Genomic DNA, 19,291 nt, shown 5'->3' with positions numbered 1-19,291 from the left:
TCAGCTTTCAGCCATTAACTCTTATATTAGAACATTCTTTGTTTCTTTGACATACAACCACATGTAGCACATCTGAACTGAGTTCCATCAAGAGTTCTGAGAATATTGCATATTAAGTATTGATAGAGCATATTGTTCTCTGCCACATGTGCATTTCCTTCATGGTTTTTCAGTGCTTCGCTTCTCTTCTCTTCTCTTCTCTTCTCAGTATACTTTAGTATGTACACATTATTCTTTTTGAATTTCTATTGTTCTCCTTTTTCTTTTCCTGTTAACAATTATCTCTCCCCCTCCCCTTCTTTTCTCTCTTTGATCCACAGGTTTTGCAGTGCATGTTGGTCTCCCTTCATTCAGAACTTGACATTCAAAGGTACATGATGAAAATTGAATCCTCTCAGAGAGTTAGTACTGTACTTTCTTTTTTCTGCACTCTGCTGTGAATTGAGTTTGTTACCCTTTAACTGTGTGTGTCTTGCTTCACAACTAAAATTCTCAAATAAATACGAATCTGCATGCTTTGTCTCTCTGTATTTCATAGCAATGAAGTATTATGCATATAGATTAATTGCATATGGGAGTGTGATGCATGTGCGTCCTCTGATGATTTTTTTTAAATCTGACTTTAATGGCATGATAGACATGAAACTCTTGTATTAGATGCTCTGGAATCCACCAAAATTCAATGGGAGATCTTTGATAAGTAAGTGATTCCTAAACACTGTCCCAATTCCAGCTTTGTATTTCTTTTATATACATACATGGAACTGGCTTAGGTGGTACAAGTCTTGCTGCAAAATTAAGGGCAGCTCTGTGGCCAGAGCAGTAAATATTTTTGTATTGAACATGCAAAAAAATCCTACTCCTACAACTCTCAGAATTATCTTATTTGCACAGTGTATCTCTGAAGTCACCTGTATCTCACCACTCATCCTGCTGAGCTTCTCTTCCATTTCTAGATGGCTAGTAATGCCACACAGAATGGATGCCTACAACAGGTACCTTTTTTCCCCTAGGGAAGCAGTGGATGTGTACAGGCCTTGCCGGTACACACCTAAAGGTGCCTCTGCGTGGTTTCTACCGCATTCAAGAGCACAATCATGAAAGCCCGAGGATAACCGGGGTGGAGCCAGCAGGGAGGACCCGGAGCAGGCAGAGCTCATTTGCACCTGATTTGAGTTTCCCCTGTCAGGATTTAAGGAGGCCAATAAACATGGGATCATAGGGAAGGGAGGGAGAGGCTGAGGTGTGGAGAGCAGGAAGGCTTCTCGAACTTCCTCGTCAAGGTGGCCTCGAGGTAGGAAAAAGAAGCAGAGGAGCAAGGTGACGAGTTGGGAGAGAGGAGCAGCAGAAGCTTCTACAGCCTCTCTCCTGCGGCAGCCCCCTAACTCTCCCAGGTGCCAGAGCAACAAGCTCTGGTAAGTGCTTCAACACGTTTCCTTCCACGAGTAGAGGCTAAAAATAAGTGCATGGTGTGGGAGTGCTGCCGCCGGCCGCAGCGCTGCCCGTCCTGGGCCATTGCTCCTCTGGGGCCGGCAATGCTGGGGCCGGCAGTGCTGCCCGTCCCGGGCCATGGCTCCTCTGGGGCCGGCAGTGTCCCGGGCCATGGCTCCTCTGGGGCCGGCAGTGCTGCCCGTCCCGGGCCATCGCTGCCCTAGGGCCGGCAGCGCACCCTGCCTGCTGCCCTCGCCCTCGCCCGCCTGGAGTGGTCTCTCCTGTCGATAGGCCTTTCTTTGGGGATTTTTAAAATAGCCTGTGAATGCAGAGCGTCTTCTCAGCTTGTAGAAACACAGAAAAACAGGTTTTTCCAGGATCGCTGCACTGTGTGCCTTTGCTTTGGGAAATAGCACAGAAACAGACCCTCCTCCTGTTTTCCTCAGGGACGTGTGGGAGGAACAGGGATGGGTAAATAATCTTGAATCAGAACTCACTATCCCCTTTAGGTACATTTAGGCATCTGGTGTATATTCTTCCCCCCCCCTCCCCCACCTTAGTTTTTGCATGTGGTTTTAAGCATGTAAAGATCTTTCCCCTTTAATCAGCATAATGACAGTTTTTGTTTAAACCACCCCTTTTAATCTTCACAGTTCTCATGGCGATTTTGGGGGTTGTGTAGGTAGGAGTTACCTCACCCACTGCTGATGAAACGCAGCCATCTCCTGGATGGAACAAAGGGTCGTGCTGGGTTGTGAATACTTCACAGTAGAGTTTTTCAGGAGGGAAAAGAAAAATAGCTTCCAACTGAAACTGCCATAAGGTCTTAATTAAGACAAATGCTGATGTCCAGGCTGGATTTTATGGATAACTTATTTAAGCAAAGCAATAATAAACTGAAGCTGTGATGCAATAATATGACAGGGACTGTGAAAGACGGAATTTTGGTCTGAGTAAAATTGATGGACTCATAGAAGCCTTGGCAGGGAAAAATAGTGAGGTGACCCATGGCTTTTTTAATTTTACTCTCATGTGTGAATAGATTCTTCACATGACAAAGGATTAGAATAAAGTAGTGAGATAAATGATTTTATTTTAAAGGTTTCTTTCATTAAGTATGACTTTTGCTTTTTATTAGTAAGTGACTAACAGTTTCGCTGTTGTTTTACTTCACTTTCTACCCTCAAATCTCAGGTGTTTGTAGAAAAAGAAAACCTTGGATTTGGACAGAAACATACTGCAAAATATTTTTACACTTTAATGTGGATGGCTTGGGGTATTCTGATATTACACGTATTCCAAAGAGATGTCACAGCATGTTGCATATTTCAGTCTGGACTTGTCTGGACCAATTAAGCTGCTCTTAGACGGGCTGTTGAGTTCCTTAGGGCAGCATTTTCAAATGCAAGTTCCTGCAATTAAACATCTGAATAAGAGGTCTGGCAGCATAAGTGCTGAGCACCTACAGCTTTTATTGCTCCTAATGAATATCTTTACTATAGACACACAGCTTTCCTGAATAACAGGTTTCAATTTATCTAGGTGCTTACAGGGAAGAAAAAATTTGGAAAATGTTGTTTTCTGTTAGTAATTTATAATAGTTTCGTGAAAAACTTTGTTTTGCTGACTGGGGATCAACCAGCTGAAGAGCAAGCCATGGTCTTGCCTAGGGGGAGCAGCGTGTGGATGTCCTGCTCGGTGATTCACAGCACTCAGGATTAAAAGAAAGGGGTTTTGGCAGCTTGCCACAGCAGGGAGCGTGCAGCTGGCCACCAACAGGAGCTAGCAAGGCTCGTGGGAAAACGTGCAGATTTTTAGGATGATTTGAATATCATTACAACCTAAAAATACGGCAGATAAACTCTGTCTCATCATTAGACATGTTTTTTGTTCCCTCTAGGTGGAAGAAACTGGTGTCAGTATCAGTGAATACAGAGTGGTAGATAAAGATCCTGTCATAAGCAGAGAGGAGTTTTACGTTCAGGTAAATTCACTGAATTGAGTAAAGTGGCCACTCGTTGGAGCATCCAGACCCTGTCACAGGACGGGTGGTGCGTGGCTGTGACTGAGCATTACCAGAGCTGATGGATGAGGTGTCTTCCCCTCCTTCCCATTCACCACGGGAGGGAGGAGGAATGCTTTCTTTTACCTTACTTGGAGAAGTTCTTCTGGGTCTGCTTCCTCCCTTTCTCAGAGCATGCAAGATCTGCTCTGGGGCAGATCGCAGCGCACCGGATTCACTGCTTTGCTCAATGGCCAGGGGAGGGCTCTGTGCCTTGTGCCCTGCTGGCATCGCTCCCGTGTGAGCATGGTGAGCTCAGCCTGCCCTCGGCACCCCCGGGGCAGGAGCAGCCCGGCAGGGAAGGGGCAGATTGGGCAGCATCCGGCACAGAACATGCCTCCAAGCCAAGGAGGCTCCAGGCAAGTGGGGTACCTTGCTTCAGTGCTAGGCTGGTGGCAGCCATGGCTCAGGCATTTCTCCTTATCAAAGAGGAAATAATTCTGGCCATTCATACTGTAGAAATCCATATTGCCACCAAACTGAGATGGCTTGTGAGAAAGAACTGGCTTTGTACCTCGTTGTTGTTGATTCAACAGAAAATAGTGAAAAGTTTGGGTTTGAAATAGAGAAATGAATGCTAGAGATGTGTTAGTCCATGAGCAGGCATCAGGGAGGAGCATAACTAGCACCTACAGGATCTGTATGCAGGCAAGTGGGCAGCTCCCTCCCACTCTCTTCAGCTCTGGAGAACACGGATGCGGGCATGTGCCTGCTCCTGGCATGGAACCATTTCCCGCTGAGGGTATCCCAAAGAAAGATGCCACAGATTTTTACATCTTGTAATGATGAAAAAGCACCAGAAGCGCAGACGTGAGTTTGTTACAAGAGATGGTTTGATGATGCATTCAGCTGCTGAGTCATCTCCTCGCCTCCAGCTCCCCCAGGGAGACCAAGTATCCAAATACATCAGTTGCACAGAGGTAATATGAACTTTAGTTTATACAGCCATGTATAAGCATTGAACTTTTCTGAGAGAGTGCTGTGGAAAAATATGGAAAATGCTTAAAAAAGAGATAATATGGGTCATATTTGCTCTCTCTTCAACAATAATGTGTCACTAATAGCATGTCCAGGCAAGTGAAACCCTGTTGGTGTGTTAATATGAAAACCCAAAGACTCTGTATCTGTGGAAAAAGCAGATCTGTCCTTCAGACAACAATAATGTGACATAAATGTGATGAAGAAGTACTGTTGCAGTAGTAAGAATTCACATGCTGTGGTAATACTTCAGGGTTAATAAACTCATCATACATGAAACACAGCCTGTTTATATGCCTATGTGCAGTCTGTCACATATCCTTTGGCACATGTCACAGGACAGGCAGCTTACTTGAAGGTCAAGAAGAGTAGGCTTCCATTTTTCTACTGATTTTTCCTCTCTATTTAAAATGTCAAGAAGACTCTTCAACATGGGGGAAGGGGAGCTGCCTATTCTATGTTTGTTAGCATACGTGATTGGAAAAATGTATTTTACTACCTCTGTTTTATTTTTTGGTGCCTTTGTTTACCATTTGTGTGTTGCCAGGAGTGCTAGCAACTTTCAAGATACGTAAAATTAATCTCCTGAATAGATAAGCTTCTATCAAGATAAAGGCTAAGGAAGTTCCTGGAGACAAGAAATAAAAAGTGGGAATTGATTGAGAGATGAAATGAAAACTTCCTTTAGGTTGTGCAATCTTTTTTTTTTTTTCTGAGTTAGGTTTTGTCTATGGAAATGTGTGAAGCAAATTTGCAGGAGAAAGGAAAAGAGGGAAAAAAAGGTTTCTGTTATATAGATTAGTATAAAAAGTAACTGGAAGTGAGCATAGAAGAACACTATGAATAACAGAAACATAAAACCAGCTAGAACAAAAGCATGAGAGGATTAGTGTGGACAAATGTGAGCAGAGGACCAGAGGCATGCAGAGAACTTGATGAAAATCTCTGCTACTCTATGACTGCCCATTACATTGGTGTCTGTGCAGGATCTCACTTTTCATTATTCAGGTACTTTCAGGCTTTATTCCTAATTATTTGCAATTTTACTGCCTTTAAAGACCCTTGCACTTTTTTCTTTATTTTTTCTGAGTGAAAGGACTAAAGCAGATGTATTGAAAGTGCATTCTTTTGCCAAGCTGTAGCAGACAGATGTCTGTCATGAGGCATGATCAGCTACAGTTTTAATTCTTTGTTAAATTCCAGGAGTGGTTGAAAGATCTTCTGTAATTGCTAGCTCCATGTGCTATACTCAAATATGTACCCTGAAAAGGTTACAAAGGTCTATATCCTTGTAAAAAAATAGTGTATCCTAAGTAAAAGAGTCATCAAGAAGCACTAATTAATTGTAAGTTTACACTGTAATTACATGTATGTTTACACCAGAATGGTCCATCCCTATTTTGGCATATCTTTTCTGATGATCTTGTGACCCAGAACTAGCACAGAGAGTATCTTTTATCAGAGAAGTCCTTAAGGAGGGTCAGCTCAACTCAGCTGGGTGAAAGATGAACCTTATTGCGCAAACATTCAGGGGAGTGCCTCCTAACATACAACTTGGGGGGAAAGACCATGGCTGGCTGAGGAAATGTGACCTAACTGGTCTTGGCAGAGGGGGAGAGAGACCTGCTGCCTCTTCTGAACCTTCTCCTGTTTTCTGGCATTTATCCCCGAGGTGGCTTGGAATGTGCCAGCATTTCCTTGAGTTTGTCTGCCTCTGTGGAGTCTCTATTTATACATTTTAATTTTGGATAATGCTGTTCCTTAGTGGGTATATCTTGAGTTTTCTTCTCTGTTAGGTATTTCAGGGGTTTTTTGCTGTGTTTTTCAGCACTGTTCTGACTCACATAGCAGCAGTCTAGACTATGACTCTAGTTGGGTCCTCTGTTGAGTCCTGAAAAATTGACTATTGGGGTCAGCATTTATTTTGTGAAAGCTTGTGCTGTGTGCTCGTTCCTGAAAAGTCCTTAAAATGACACTTGCTGGGGTATTTTAAGCAATTTAATATTAGTGAACAGTCAGTGGAAAAAACATATATGGCATTATTATTAAGTATTTATTTGACATTTGTCTTATTTTTCTTATTTGATATTAGAATCATCATCCTGAATAATTATTGGTAATAATACAAGGTTGGACCACGCTGAAGGTTTCTGCACTGCTTTCTTCAAAAATCTTTACAAATACTTGTAGCTATAGCTCTGTAAATGTTGCTGGCTCCTTCCCCACTGCACGAGTTGGTTTTTCTAAGTCGTACCTAGGAATCCACTTGATTATTAAGTAGCATCAAGCCTTGTGCTTGTTGCTGATAACAAAAATGCTTTCCTATCAAATCTGCACTCATATCTCTTTTGAATACCCACTGTTGTTACTGAGCTTGAGAATTTTTTTAGAATCTGTTTAAAATTCAGAATCCTGGAATGCAATGTTTACAGAAGTTTAGCATGACAAATAACTTGAAGCCTTTCATAAACTTCATGTATGTATTTGGTGGATCTCATTTATAGCTTGTATTGGCTTTATGTTGGTGTCACTCCACTTATTAGAGTGGAACTCCTATGGATTTGAGTTGGTGGATTAAGAGGAGGACTGGGATTTGTATCTGAGCAGAATCCATTATGTGTCTCTGGATTGCCTCAGAAAGCTGCAGCATAGGTGGTGAGAAACAAGGGCTGCTCAAAACCAATCTTTTTGAGTGTAGTGGGTTGATCCTGGCTGAACACCAGCTACCCACCAAGCCACTCCATCCCCCCTCCTCTGCTGGGATGCAGGGGAGAAAATAAGATGGAAAAATGTCATGGCTTCAGATAAATGCAGTTTAATAAAGAAAAAGCAGAGGTCACCTGCGGGAGCTAATGTAAACAAAGTATTCTGTATTCCCCATCAGCAGATGATGTCCAGGCTCTTCCCGACAATTGAGGTTTTAGGCTCCAGTACATGTAGCATTTGTTCCACAGGACAAATGTGGTGACAAATGGTCCCTTTCCTCCTCCTTTTTCTTAGCTTTTATTGCTGAACAGTCATCAAGTGGTATGAAATATTCCTTTGGTCATTTTGGGTCAGCCTTTCTGACTACATCCTCTGCCAAGATCTTGCCCACCCATAGCCTCCTGGGTGAGTGAGGGAATGTTGGAGAGAGCCTTTAAGCTGTGCATGCCCTGCTCAACAGTAGCAGAAATAATGGTGTGTTATCAACACCTTCTAGCCACCAATACAAAGTACAGCACTATGTGGGCTGCTGTGGAGAAAATTATCTCAGCTAGACCCAACAGATCTAGCTACAGTAATGGTATCATGACATACGTGGGGATCTGGGATGCTGTGTCTTAGGTCCTACAGCACTTCCCCAGGGGCAACCAAAGAAACACAGCAGTGCTGAGTTGGGTCCATCTGTGCATTCACAGGACACACTGGGCAACTGCTCAGCTAAATCTGTGCCTGTTGATTTTGGTAATAAAGTGTCCCCTTACTCCTCAAATATACATCTGTTCATATTATCAATGAACAATACACATGCAACTGCATGTCTCAAATGACATTTGGGGATTATTTTATTATAAATTAAAGAGAAAAAAATAAGCAAAAGCAAAGCAAAGTAAACTTGATCCATATTTCCATTTTATCAGTATATATTTTCTTTAAGAAACAAAAGCAATCTCCTTCCCTACAAACTCTGAAATGAAGGATCTTTTGTAGATTGATTTTGTTGCCTTTATTTTTTTTTAATCTTGTTTCTTTTAGTCATGGTTTTCTAGAAAGGGTGAATTATATGCCTTCTAGCTCCCTATGAATGGATTTATACAGATAAGTTTTTAATCACTACAAGGAGCTACAGAGCTGTAATGTCTTGGCTTGGTAATACTTCCGTAATGTGCCTGTGTAAACAAAATACTTCAGCAGTGATGGTTCACAAGCCATTTTGGAAAGTTTAATGAAGTACTATCTTATCAGATTCTTTTCTGTGTTTGCAGGTCCCTTGTCACCTCTGTAACTTTCCTGGCACAAGTCCTTGTATTTACAACCTGCAGACTAATGCTGACCATGTCAGAGGCACTTCAAAGCATACTTTAGAAAAAATGTTGTTAGCTTTAAGTCCTGCATAATATTCAATGCTCTTGAAAAATTTCACTGTAGGACATTGGATAGTACCTACTATTTTAATATTAGAATTTAGAAAGTGAGTAGTTCTGGAGGATTTACTTTCTTGTGAGGTATATCTAATAATTTTAATTTTTGAGCAACTGCACAACTTGGCAAGAACAGACCTCTACAGCCAGCTAATGAAAATGTAATAAAAGTTGAAGCTCTTCATACATTCAAAGTCACATAAGGAATAGTATGTGATGCTGAAATGACTTTTGCTCATTTCACTTGAAAAACGACTGAAAGAAACAGATGTCAGCAAGATTAGTTAGCTTAGCTTTCCAGAAAGAAGCATAATCTTGTTTGGATCTTGACAGCAGCTTCAAACCTAGAGTTGAAGTTGATTTTGATACAATTTTTAACATAATAGCATCTGACCTTAAATGATAGGGGAGGTAAAAACATATAATTTTAATGCTATCTTGTGCCTGGTGCTGATTATAGATGTCTATAAAGTTCGTATTTACATACTGGATTTGGAATCTAGTAAGCTTGCTTTGCTTTGAATTTCTGCTTTGTATGTTTCCATTTGTTGTGATATGGTTTGATTGAGAGAGACCAGGAAATTATTCTTCCAGAGTAATAGTACATGTGGTTGTGAGTGAGAGAGTTTCACTACACAATATTGACTATGCTTCTTAAAGCAACCCCTTTTTGTGGAAAGGGCTTTAATGTCATTTATAGTTTGTAAAAAATGTTCAGGACATTTTATTTCCTATTGAATGTGTTTTTACTAGGCAGATCCTACTGTGAAGTCTTGGTAGAAGTACATAACTGAAACCATATCTCTCCCCTGCTGGAAGAGTTGGGTTTTTTCCCAGCAGCTGTGTTTATCAATTACTAATATGATTTTGCAGTAAAAGTCATAATTAATTTGGTCAGTTAATGAAGACAGTTCTGATTTATGCTGGTGCAACAACAACAAAAAGTAATTGTTTATGATTTCAACTGGAATTGTTGGATCACTATTTTGGCTATGCTGCATGACCTGGCACAGCAGAAGATACTGAAATTGATAGCTTCACTACTCCATTACAGTACTGCTTTTCAGAGGATTTTTCTTAGCAGATTTGATAAAGTTAGAGTATACGTGTGTGTGTGTGTGGACAAGGAGAACGGCATTACTGTATGTCTCCTCAGCACAAGTCTTATCCTCATGGCCTTGTTAGCAACAAAATTTGCAATGTGGCTATACAACCATAAAAACTGCAGCGGAATATCCAAGGACACTTTTCCTAAATAATCTGTACAAGTGACCTCCAGCATACCAGAATTTGAAGAATTGAACTCCTTCCTTCTTCTCTTTGATTTTTTTTCCTCCCACACTCTCGTTTCAGTAGACTAATAAGGAAATACTCTGTTTTGCAGACAAGAAGCCCGAAGCCGTCCCAGAGCCCACAGTCCAATTTGGGTGACCACACAGAACACCTCTCTGAAGCATCTGCTGATTCCTTAGAGGTCATGTCAGAAGGTGATTCTCCAACCCCCTTTTCAAGGGGCAGCCGCACGCGGGCAAGTCTTCCCGTTGTGCGGTCAGCAAACCAGACAAAGGAAAGATCACTGGGTAAGAGCCTGCTCCAGTCCTTCTCCATTCTGTGTTTAGTCTGTGTTTTCCATTTGTGGATTTAAAACAATCTTTAAATAGGTTGGGGTTGAAAAAGTAAAGACTTTGGTAGCACATTATTTTTCATGTCAGGTTGTTCTTTGGAAATTAACTCAGTAGGGGATACTGAGTAACTTGGGGGAATGGTGAAATTATTTTCATAAGATCTGAAAGTGTGATGAGAGCATGGTAGAAATGCAAGGAGAGAGAGAGATGAAATGCTGAGTAATGGTTAAAATCCACTGCTGCAAATACTTGCTGCCAAGTAATATACCTGCACAGTATTTGGCAATGAACTTAATGCAAGATTGTACCCTCCTTTTCAGACAGCAGACAGGTTTTTCACTTTGTCATCTCTTCAAAGCCAGACTTAGTTGAAAGAAACCTAGGGATACTATTGTCTTAGTAATCCATCTTACTGAAAAGGTTTGTATTTGTGTGGCAGTAGCTTTTCAGGCCAAGGATTTCAATGGATACGGTGATGGAGATGCCCTTTTCTTTGGGGCAGTGCCCTTCCGTCTGCACAGTGACACGAGAGATGTGTCAGCACAGGTGGACAGCTCTGCTTCCTGCATTCTTCCCATATTTCAGGGTTAAATTCAGCCCAGCTGTGAGCCAGAGCTCCTTTTATGATGGTGAATTTTGTCTCAGAGATTCGGCTCAGCTGATGGATAGTAGGAGTAAAGACTGTTCTTTTGAGGGAAGACACCAGAGGGCAGTTAAAGCGTTGTGGGAAGGCACGTAACTCATCTGTGGATTGCTGAGGAAGGCAAGTTTTGCTCATAGGTAATAAACTGAAATGCTGCTTTCGTGTAGGCTCATCTTCCAATATACAGAGTGACATAAATCGAAGGCTGGACTGTAAATCATGCCATGCTTGTAAGCTTGTCACGGTGGTTTACTTGTCTCTCAATAAGACAGTTTCTGTCCAAGAGTATTATGATATCTGACAAACACAACAAGTGTGAAGAAAACAGGGCTGGAAGGAGTCCCTTACTCTCCCAGAGCTGAAAAGCGAAGAGCAGTGGGGCTGGAAACAAGAAGCTGATCCTTATCCATGTCGGCTCACAAATGGCTGCTCTCCCACAGCTTGCTGGGCCACCAGTATGTTGGGCTTTTGGAGAAGAAATTTGCAATACTTCAACCTGCATAAGACTTTTGCTTTTGAGATGTTTCTATTTTTACTATATTATACTGCCTATAAGTCACTGCTGGCTAGGGCATCCTCAATATGGCTTAGTTCACCCCAGGACTTTCTGTAAAATTTATATTTGCTTCAATGTAATGTTAAGTGGTTGAGCCTTTGGAGCTCACAGTCCAGCCCCACTGTGTGGGCTGAGGACCCCAGAGCTGGAGGCAGCACTGCAGGTGGGGTATCAAGAGAGCAGAAGGACAGAATCCCCTCCCTTTACCAGCTGCCCAGGCTGCTTTTGATGCAGCCCAGTGCAGGTTTGCTCTCTGGGCTGGGAGGGCACATGGCTGGGTCATGTCCAGCCTCTCACCCATCAGCAAGCCCCTCTGGGCAGGGCTGCTCTTGCTCTTTTCATCCCCCAACTTGTGTTGATACCAGGGGTTGACTCAGGACACCTTGCATTGGTCTTGTTAAGCCATACCAGATTCCCCTATGCCCACTTCCTGAGCTTATCCAGGTCCCTCTGGATGGCATCCTGCTCCTTTGGCCTGTCAACAGCGCCACACAGCTGGGTGCCATCTGCAAATTTGCTGAGGGTGAACTTAATCACTTCATCTATGTAATTTTTTAAAATATTAAATTACACTGGTCCCAGTACAGACTCCAAGGGACAACAATTGTCCCTGCTGTCCATTGGGACTCTGAGCCATTGACCACTACCCTCTGGATGCAACCATTCAGCCACTTAATTGTCAGTCTACCAGTCCACTCATCAAATCCATCTAATTTAGAGAGAAGGATGTTGTGGGGACAATGTCAGGGGCTTTACAGCAGTCCATATAAAGGGCATCTGTAGCCCTTCCCTTATCCACTGCTGTGGAAGCCCACTGTAGAAGGCCACTGGCTTGGTCAGACAGAACTTGCCTGTGCTGGCTGTCCTGAATCACTCCCTGTCCTCTATGTGTCTGTGTGATCCTTCCCCCAAGTGTTCTCAGCCTCAAGGTATTTTAAGCTTAGGGATTTCCTGGTTATGGTTTCTACCTGTGTAATAACCACCAAGGGATGTCTCCTCCAGATATTTGTTCAGTCCACCTTTGATTCCCATGTAAATTTTCCACATCCTCCACAGCGTGTCTGTGACTTTGGCAGCAAGTTCCTGTTGGTTCACTGCCCAACCACTGCTTTCCTGTTGCTTTGTTTTATATTTATTTATCAGCTCTAGGTTATGTCCCTTAGTTCTTGTGTTGGAAGTGACAGCAAACATCAGATTGCTATATGCCTCCCTCAGGCCATGTCTGATTGCTTTGGCCTGTCATTTCCCTCAGGCCATTTCTTCTCCAGCTGAGAAGTGCTGCTGTAACCACTTGTTGCTCATCCAGAAACCATCCTGGACACTTGACTATCATTGCTGCCCTGAAATTTTACAGTTTAATAGTGTCTTTGCTCAGATGGGAGGACCATAAGTTCACTGTTAAGAAGTTCATTCTTAAACCCTTTTGTTAACATCTCTTGCATGTACTGAAATGTGTTGTCCATGCCCTAATGGAGGACAGCCACATGAAGATACACTATTTCATGGTCAGAATTTCAGACCCTGCAAAACCCCCTGTCTTTCGTGTGCCAGAAACAAGGTCCCAGCCTATCCCATCATGAACAGGCCAAATGCAGGAGAAAGAAGAAAGTAAACAAACAACAGGGAGGCAATGTAATATGAAGCATTTCAGTTGATGGTTTTTAGGAGGGGTCACAGATATGTGTGTGGCTTAAGGGATCATCATACTAGACAAATAGAAGGTAATACATTGTCATCACCCCACAATCTGCCTTTTTCAAGCAATTCTGGGAACAAATTAGTAACAAATAGTTTGTTTTAAAAGATAGAAAGTATTCCAAAATAGTTCATTATTCATTGTTAATAGTTCAACAATAATATTATTATTGTTACTATTATGTGCATTTCTTTTATAATAATGTTCTTTTTGATCTCTTCTGCCACTGTGTTCTAACAACACCATCAGCAACGTTCTGAAATTCTACTTTTGAGATGCTTTGCATGCTGTGGTCCTTTTTATTTCCAACTGTAAAAGGGAAATGTTTATTTTTAAAAAACAGAAAACTGTTTATAACTTCAGTTTTAAAAGTGTCATGAATGTACTTCAAGTCATGATTTGAAATAATCTGTGTATCATCACCTCTCTTTCTATATCTATTAATTTAATATCATTTAAATAAAATTATGTTTTGATTCTAAGTGAACATAATTTCAGCGAGGAGAATAATCAACTTTTGGAAACTTCTATTTTACATTATATATCTCAATGCATTTTTAAAAAACTGATGTTTTCTTTTTGAAGTTCTAATTATTCTGTGGGTTCCTATTTTACTAGCTATATATGAGTCAGTTTGTTTTCAAATTGTGGTCTGAATTAACATGGAGCCTGAGAAGGAACAACACAAATGCATTTTGGCTACCTCACTATCATGGGTTTGTCAGTCAGGCTAATCTAACAGGACATGGTACTCACGTGGAGTTGACCTAGAAAACAATATTCCTGTTGTGGGCTCATTTAAAATTTCAGCCACAGCTTTTGAAATTAAGGTCTTTCTTGACTAAGAAAAGTAGAAATCAACACTTGCTTCACCATTGTGCAGCCTGGAGACAAAGCAAGATATTAAAATAAATTAATTCACTGTGCAAGAGAAAATTAAATGTATTTTAAAGTACCTATTTGAAAGCTGGGAGCTTTTCCAGTGCGATAACTGTGGGAAAAAAATTATCTTGCAAAACTGTCAGTGAGAATCATCTGAAACCTGGAAAGTGCTCAAAAGCTTTCAGCAAACTTCACTTGCAATTTGCCAGGAGGAAGCAGAACCTGACAGGCATCCAGCGAGGTTACGGCAGCACTGCCTGTGCCCGCGCTGCTGCTCGCTGCTGTCCCTGCTCCAGTACCTCCTCGGGGAAATGAAGGCTGACAAATATCTTCACTTGTGGTCTCTCATGTGGCACATCTGTCCGAACAATGGGCAGCATCCATAAGGGCAGGCACTGGCCGGCTGTTGGGGATGGAGTGCCCGGGGCAGGCGATGTGATGGGCCAGAGCCTGGAAGGGCAGGTGTGGTCACCACCTCTTCCCTCTGCAGCCGCTGCTCCTGGTGCTCCTGCAGGGCTGGGTGAAGGAAGGACGTGGGACAGTGGGGGATTTCCATAAATGCACAGAGTTGGGTCTGAGTAGTGACTGAGGAGGATGAAGCTTTATGGCTCATCTTTTTTTGGGTGCCCCAGCCAGGGTGCCCAGCCACTCTAGTCCAGATGGATGAGGAGCAAAGGAGGACTGAGCTCCCTGCTGGTAAACCTGTGCCTAATGTTAGGTGGTGTGAAAAGGCCTCTTCAGAAATGTCTGAGCCTGCCAACATTTGCATTTTATTTGCATTTGGAGGGATTACATAAAGGAGTAAAATTATACAAATGCTTAAGGATTGGCATGGGGAGGGTCTTAAGCAATCATAGAGTATTCTGATTATTATTTATTAGCCCCCAAAACCAAGTTTTGGCAGGCACAGATTTTCATGTCTGATTAATTAGTTTGCTGCCACCTTATATGGAAATGCCATTACTGGCTATAATCATAATGCCTCAATCTTTTATAGCATTTCTTGCAGATGTTTCTCAGACTGTTAAAAAAAGAAAGTGCCACAGTGTCATTTTCACTCATAGCAAAACCTTTACAGAGAGACAGATCATTGCTTTTCAGCTGGCAGTGGAAATAACTCTCTATTCATGTGTATGCAAAATACTGTAAGATACACAGAGAAAAATATAAATGCTAAAGGTAGGCTGGTATATTATATTGGAGGTAATTAATTGGTACTTACCATTTATGAGCTAGAAATTAAAATAGACTTGTAAAATTAGGCAGAAGATGTGTGAATGGCCATAGACTTCATATGAGAAACCTGTGATTTGCTAGTAGTGGCACTGCCCTCTGATTCCTTAGGGCATGATTTAAGCCTAATGAAGTCAGCAAGAACTTCTGTTTAGTTCATGGGAGAGGAACTCCCTGAGAAGTGCATTTCAAGTTAAGGCTGAGTATAACTTTAATGTATTCAGACATCTTAAAGAATTTTCCCTATCTTGCCTTTTATAGTGTATGCAAAGCAGCCAACATGCAAAAAGGTCATGTAAATATTTGCTGTTGTGGTCAGATGGCTTAACAGAGACTGACAGGTCTATAGCAAAAACAGCCTAAAACAACTAGTTCCAATTAATGAATTGAAACAGGGACCCTAGGAAATTATAATACTCTAAGGTTTTCCTTCCAACTTTCCAAGACTTTGTTTTCTTTCCCTTTTCTTCAAATTATGGTAACTAAAGGTTTTGGACTTAGAAAGAAAAAAACACACACCTCTTACCTGAAATGTTTTGTAGCAAAAGAGTAAAAGGATATAATGAATGATATTGACATATCAGAGTTTTTTCTGTTTAATTTATTATCTCTACAAGATATATGAAAGGCAGGTATAGGAAAGAGTGAAATATGTGACTCCCCAGCACTTGTACCCACAATTACTGTTTACTTAAGAGTTTCTTTCTCCTATAATAAAATGTGTGGGGAGAACTTGAAAAAAAATGCTTCCAAGGAGCAAGATACTATTTAGTACATACTGTCTCAACAGAGGCACATTCTGTCTGCCACCAAAACGCTGATATGCAGGATAATTTAGATGCTGTGTCACGCTGGAGCTGAATTTTGTTGCAGCAGGTTGTATCAGCATGGATCTAATGGGTTCATTGCAGTGATACTGGAGTAGAAGATAGTAAGTACAGTGTATAAAACAAACACATTAGTTATGTAAGTCTGTGTCTGTCACTGCTACATCTGTTAAATGACTTTTGAATGCAACCTTTATTATTCATTTGCACTGCAGTTATACTGAAGGGTCTTGAGCAAAGCCAGTGCCTCACTGTGTTGGGTAATACCTAGTGACAAAATACTCCAATTTCAGAACGTTGCAACATGAATAAATCAGAATGAAAAGTGATGAAGATAGTAGGAGAGGTAGAGAGCGTACAACCTGGATGAACTGAATAAAGCTATGCCAGGGTGGTAGTGGCTTTTCTCTTTATCCCAAATTATGCCCTTATAAAAGATGTAATGTCTTTATTGAGCTCTACCATCACTTCATGCTCTGATTTAGCAGCAGCAATTTGAGCCTTCAGCATTTGGTGTCTGCTGGAAGACAAATTTAGCAGTTGGAGTATCTTGTACAGGCCTCCTTCCTTCAGAGGAAAGGTAGGAGGCCAGATGGAGCTGTCCCATGGGGTATATCTAGGACAGGAGCTATCACTTGGATAAATCTGATCTAATTTTTGTGTTAGGCAAAATTTGTAAGTCTGCCTCTAATATAATAAGTCACACAAACACCAGAGCCTTCCATTTGACATGGGTATGCAAAGGAAAAAAGTGTATTGCAATTCCACGCGTTGTAAGAAGTGTAAGACTTCAGCCAAGGAGAGAAGCATAGCCTGTCCCACAGCACATTGTATTTAGGATTTGCTGCCAGGGCTAACAGTAAGTCCCTGAATGAGGACAGCTCTTGGATTTAATCATTGGTCCCAGTACTGTTTAAACATTTAGGTAGTGATTCTAACTGATAATTACTGTGCTGGGCCTAAGTTCAAGTTTCTGTTCCCAGAGGGAAATAATGTCATCTCTGTGGTATCATATAGGACTGTCTCTTGTATTAGTTGTTGTTCTCTGTCTCTTTTCTGCATTTCTGGCTGCAGAGTACCCAATTCAAGCAGGATAAGAGGATAATCACTGCATCAGAAGCTTGTTGATAGCCTGCTGATTAGGGTGCTCTCTTGGTACAATAGGGGCAATGGTCTGAGCAGCTCTGAAGATGGGAGCACTTCTGGATATTTTTTAACTACTCGTCTCTGTCATAGGAGAGAGGTGCTTGTACCATTGCTTTGCCCAATTACCTTCTGTGATGAATAGACCATCTGTGGGTATGAGGGTGGATGTTGTTTATCTTGGCTTTAACAAGGCCTTTCATATCTCTCATAGCCTCCTTGTAGCCACATGGGGGAGGTGGGGTGGCCTTCAGGTGGGGTGGCAGCTGAGTTTTAGCTGTGCTCCTCAGGGCTGGACTCTCTCCAGTGATTTTTGACATCAGAAACCTTGTTTTTGGGATGGAATGAACCAGCAGTGGGGTCAAGTCTGACACCAAGTTTGGGAGAGCAGTTGATGTGCCCAATGATGGCCACTTCACAGGGACCCAATGAGCCAGAGAAATGGACTAGCAGGAGCTTCATGAAACTCCAGAGAGGCAAATGCAGCCTGTCATCAGGGACAGAGCAGCCCTGAAAGGACAGGTTGGCTTGGTAGCAGCTTTGCAGAAAGGACTTAGGCTATGACAACAAGGTGACTGACTGTGTGTTGGCAGCATGTCCTTGCAGAAGGGAACACTGCATAGCTGTCTATGGGAAAAATTTAGCCAGCAGGTCAAGGGAAGTGATTATTCCCCTCTTCTCACCATTTGTGAGGTTGCATTGTGTCCAGTTTTGGTTCCCCAATACATGAAAAATAATGACAAACTGGAGTGAGTCTAGGGAATGGCCTCTTGGCATTCTTCTTCTTAATCATGCAAACTAAGGGCTTGATTCCAAGATCTTGTCTGAAGTAGCTTGTGAGGACTTCATTTAAAGTCAAGCTGTTTGTTAGAGCCCACAGAGGTGAATTTTTGGTGTGGTGCCCTAACCAACTATGCTCTTCAATGCTGATGGCTGAGCCCCTCAATTTGCTACTGACAGTAGTGAACTTTTTAGAAATGAAATAACTTCAGAAATATTGAAGAGAATTTCTTGCTGTAAATACAGACCATTTGGTAAATGGAGCAAAATTGCAAAGGCATGCATGGCCGGCATTACTTTAATGCTTCATAGCTATGGATTATTAAAATGGTCACATTCTGCCCTTGAACACATCAATTGTACCTCGTTTAGTACTAAAAAACATGGTTTATAAAAATTGTTATTACTTAAATAATGCGTGTGATACAGCTGATTTATACACAAAGGAAATAGTTGGGTAGGATCTCTTTTTTTGTGCGTTTATTGAAGAGGAAGAACAAGATATTTAATTGATATTTTTTTGTCTTTTTTTCTTTTGCCGATTTAAAAGTTAATAACAAAAGTGCCCCTCTGTAAAGTACTTGACTACAGTGACCTTAAATGCTTCACATATCTGCATAGATTTGGCAGGCACATCCTTGGAAACTGTACTGGCCAGCTTGGCACCTTTGGCTGGGAGCTTCTTCAGAGGGCAGGGGCTCAGCTTCTGGTGGACTAAACCAGATCCTGCATGGGCATGTCCTGTGCCTGTGTGTGTGGAGTTCTCTGATTTTATTGTACAAAACTGGTGAATGTGAATGCAGTAAATGCAGCATGGCAGAGCCTCTGGGGGACCTCTGAAAAATAACTCTGGTATATGAAACTTCTTGTTCATCTCACTGAATTGTTCACTTGTAGTTTTTAAAATATTTTTTCATCCAGTATCATAGGGGTTTTGTGTTCTTTGCTGGCATTGTTTTGTCAGTTCAGGGTATGAATAAGTCTCCTTGTTGGTCAGTTGGGCTATTCTGTGCAACAGAATTCAATTATTGTCCAAAAGTGATCCTGCCAGAACATTGATTTCCACCTGGGGAACTTGGTTAAACTGAAATGTTCTCTCAGAATCTCTAGATGATAGAAGTGACTGTTCACAGTATTTGGACTTGCTGATGTAGCTGTATAGGCAAAGTTGCCTTTTGACAGCTTTGAAGATGCTTTTTCACAGGTTTTATCAGGAATCAAACAGGGAAAATACTGTGTTTTCTTTAGTATCCTTTTTTTTGTTTGTTTGTTTTTACTTATTCTTCTTAGCCAGCTGAATGCATTTGTTTG

General features: G+C 41.6%; 1 protein-coding gene across 14 annotated transcripts in view; it reads left to right on the top strand.

Moving 5' to 3' along the window:
- KIAA1217 (KIAA1217 ortholog) overlaps positions 1-19,291 on the top strand; it is a 356,974-nt gene that overhangs the window by 252,443 nt on the left and 85,240 nt on the right. For 12 of the 14 annotated variants that reach the window (XM_064704110.1, XM_064704108.1, XM_064704111.1 and 9 more), the window contains one exon: positions 9,980-10,175. In XM_064704110.1, the coding sequence (XP_064560180.1) occupies positions 9,980-10,175 (196 nt within the window). Of the gene's footprint in view, positions 1-1,244; positions 1,416-9,979; positions 10,176-19,291 lie in introns of those variants that run through there. The other 2 variants (XM_064704114.1, XM_064704116.1) reach the window with 2 other exon arrangements.

This window comes from Zonotrichia leucophrys, chromosome 2 (genome assembly GCF_028769735.1).
Source record: "Zonotrichia leucophrys gambelii isolate GWCS_2022_RI chromosome 2, RI_Zleu_2.0, whole genome shotgun sequence".
Lineage (NCBI taxonomy): Eukaryota > Metazoa > Chordata > Aves > Passeriformes > Passerellidae > Zonotrichia > Zonotrichia leucophrys.
The sequence above is the reverse complement of the archived record's forward strand: the minus strand, read 5'-3'. Positions and strand labels throughout refer to the sequence as shown.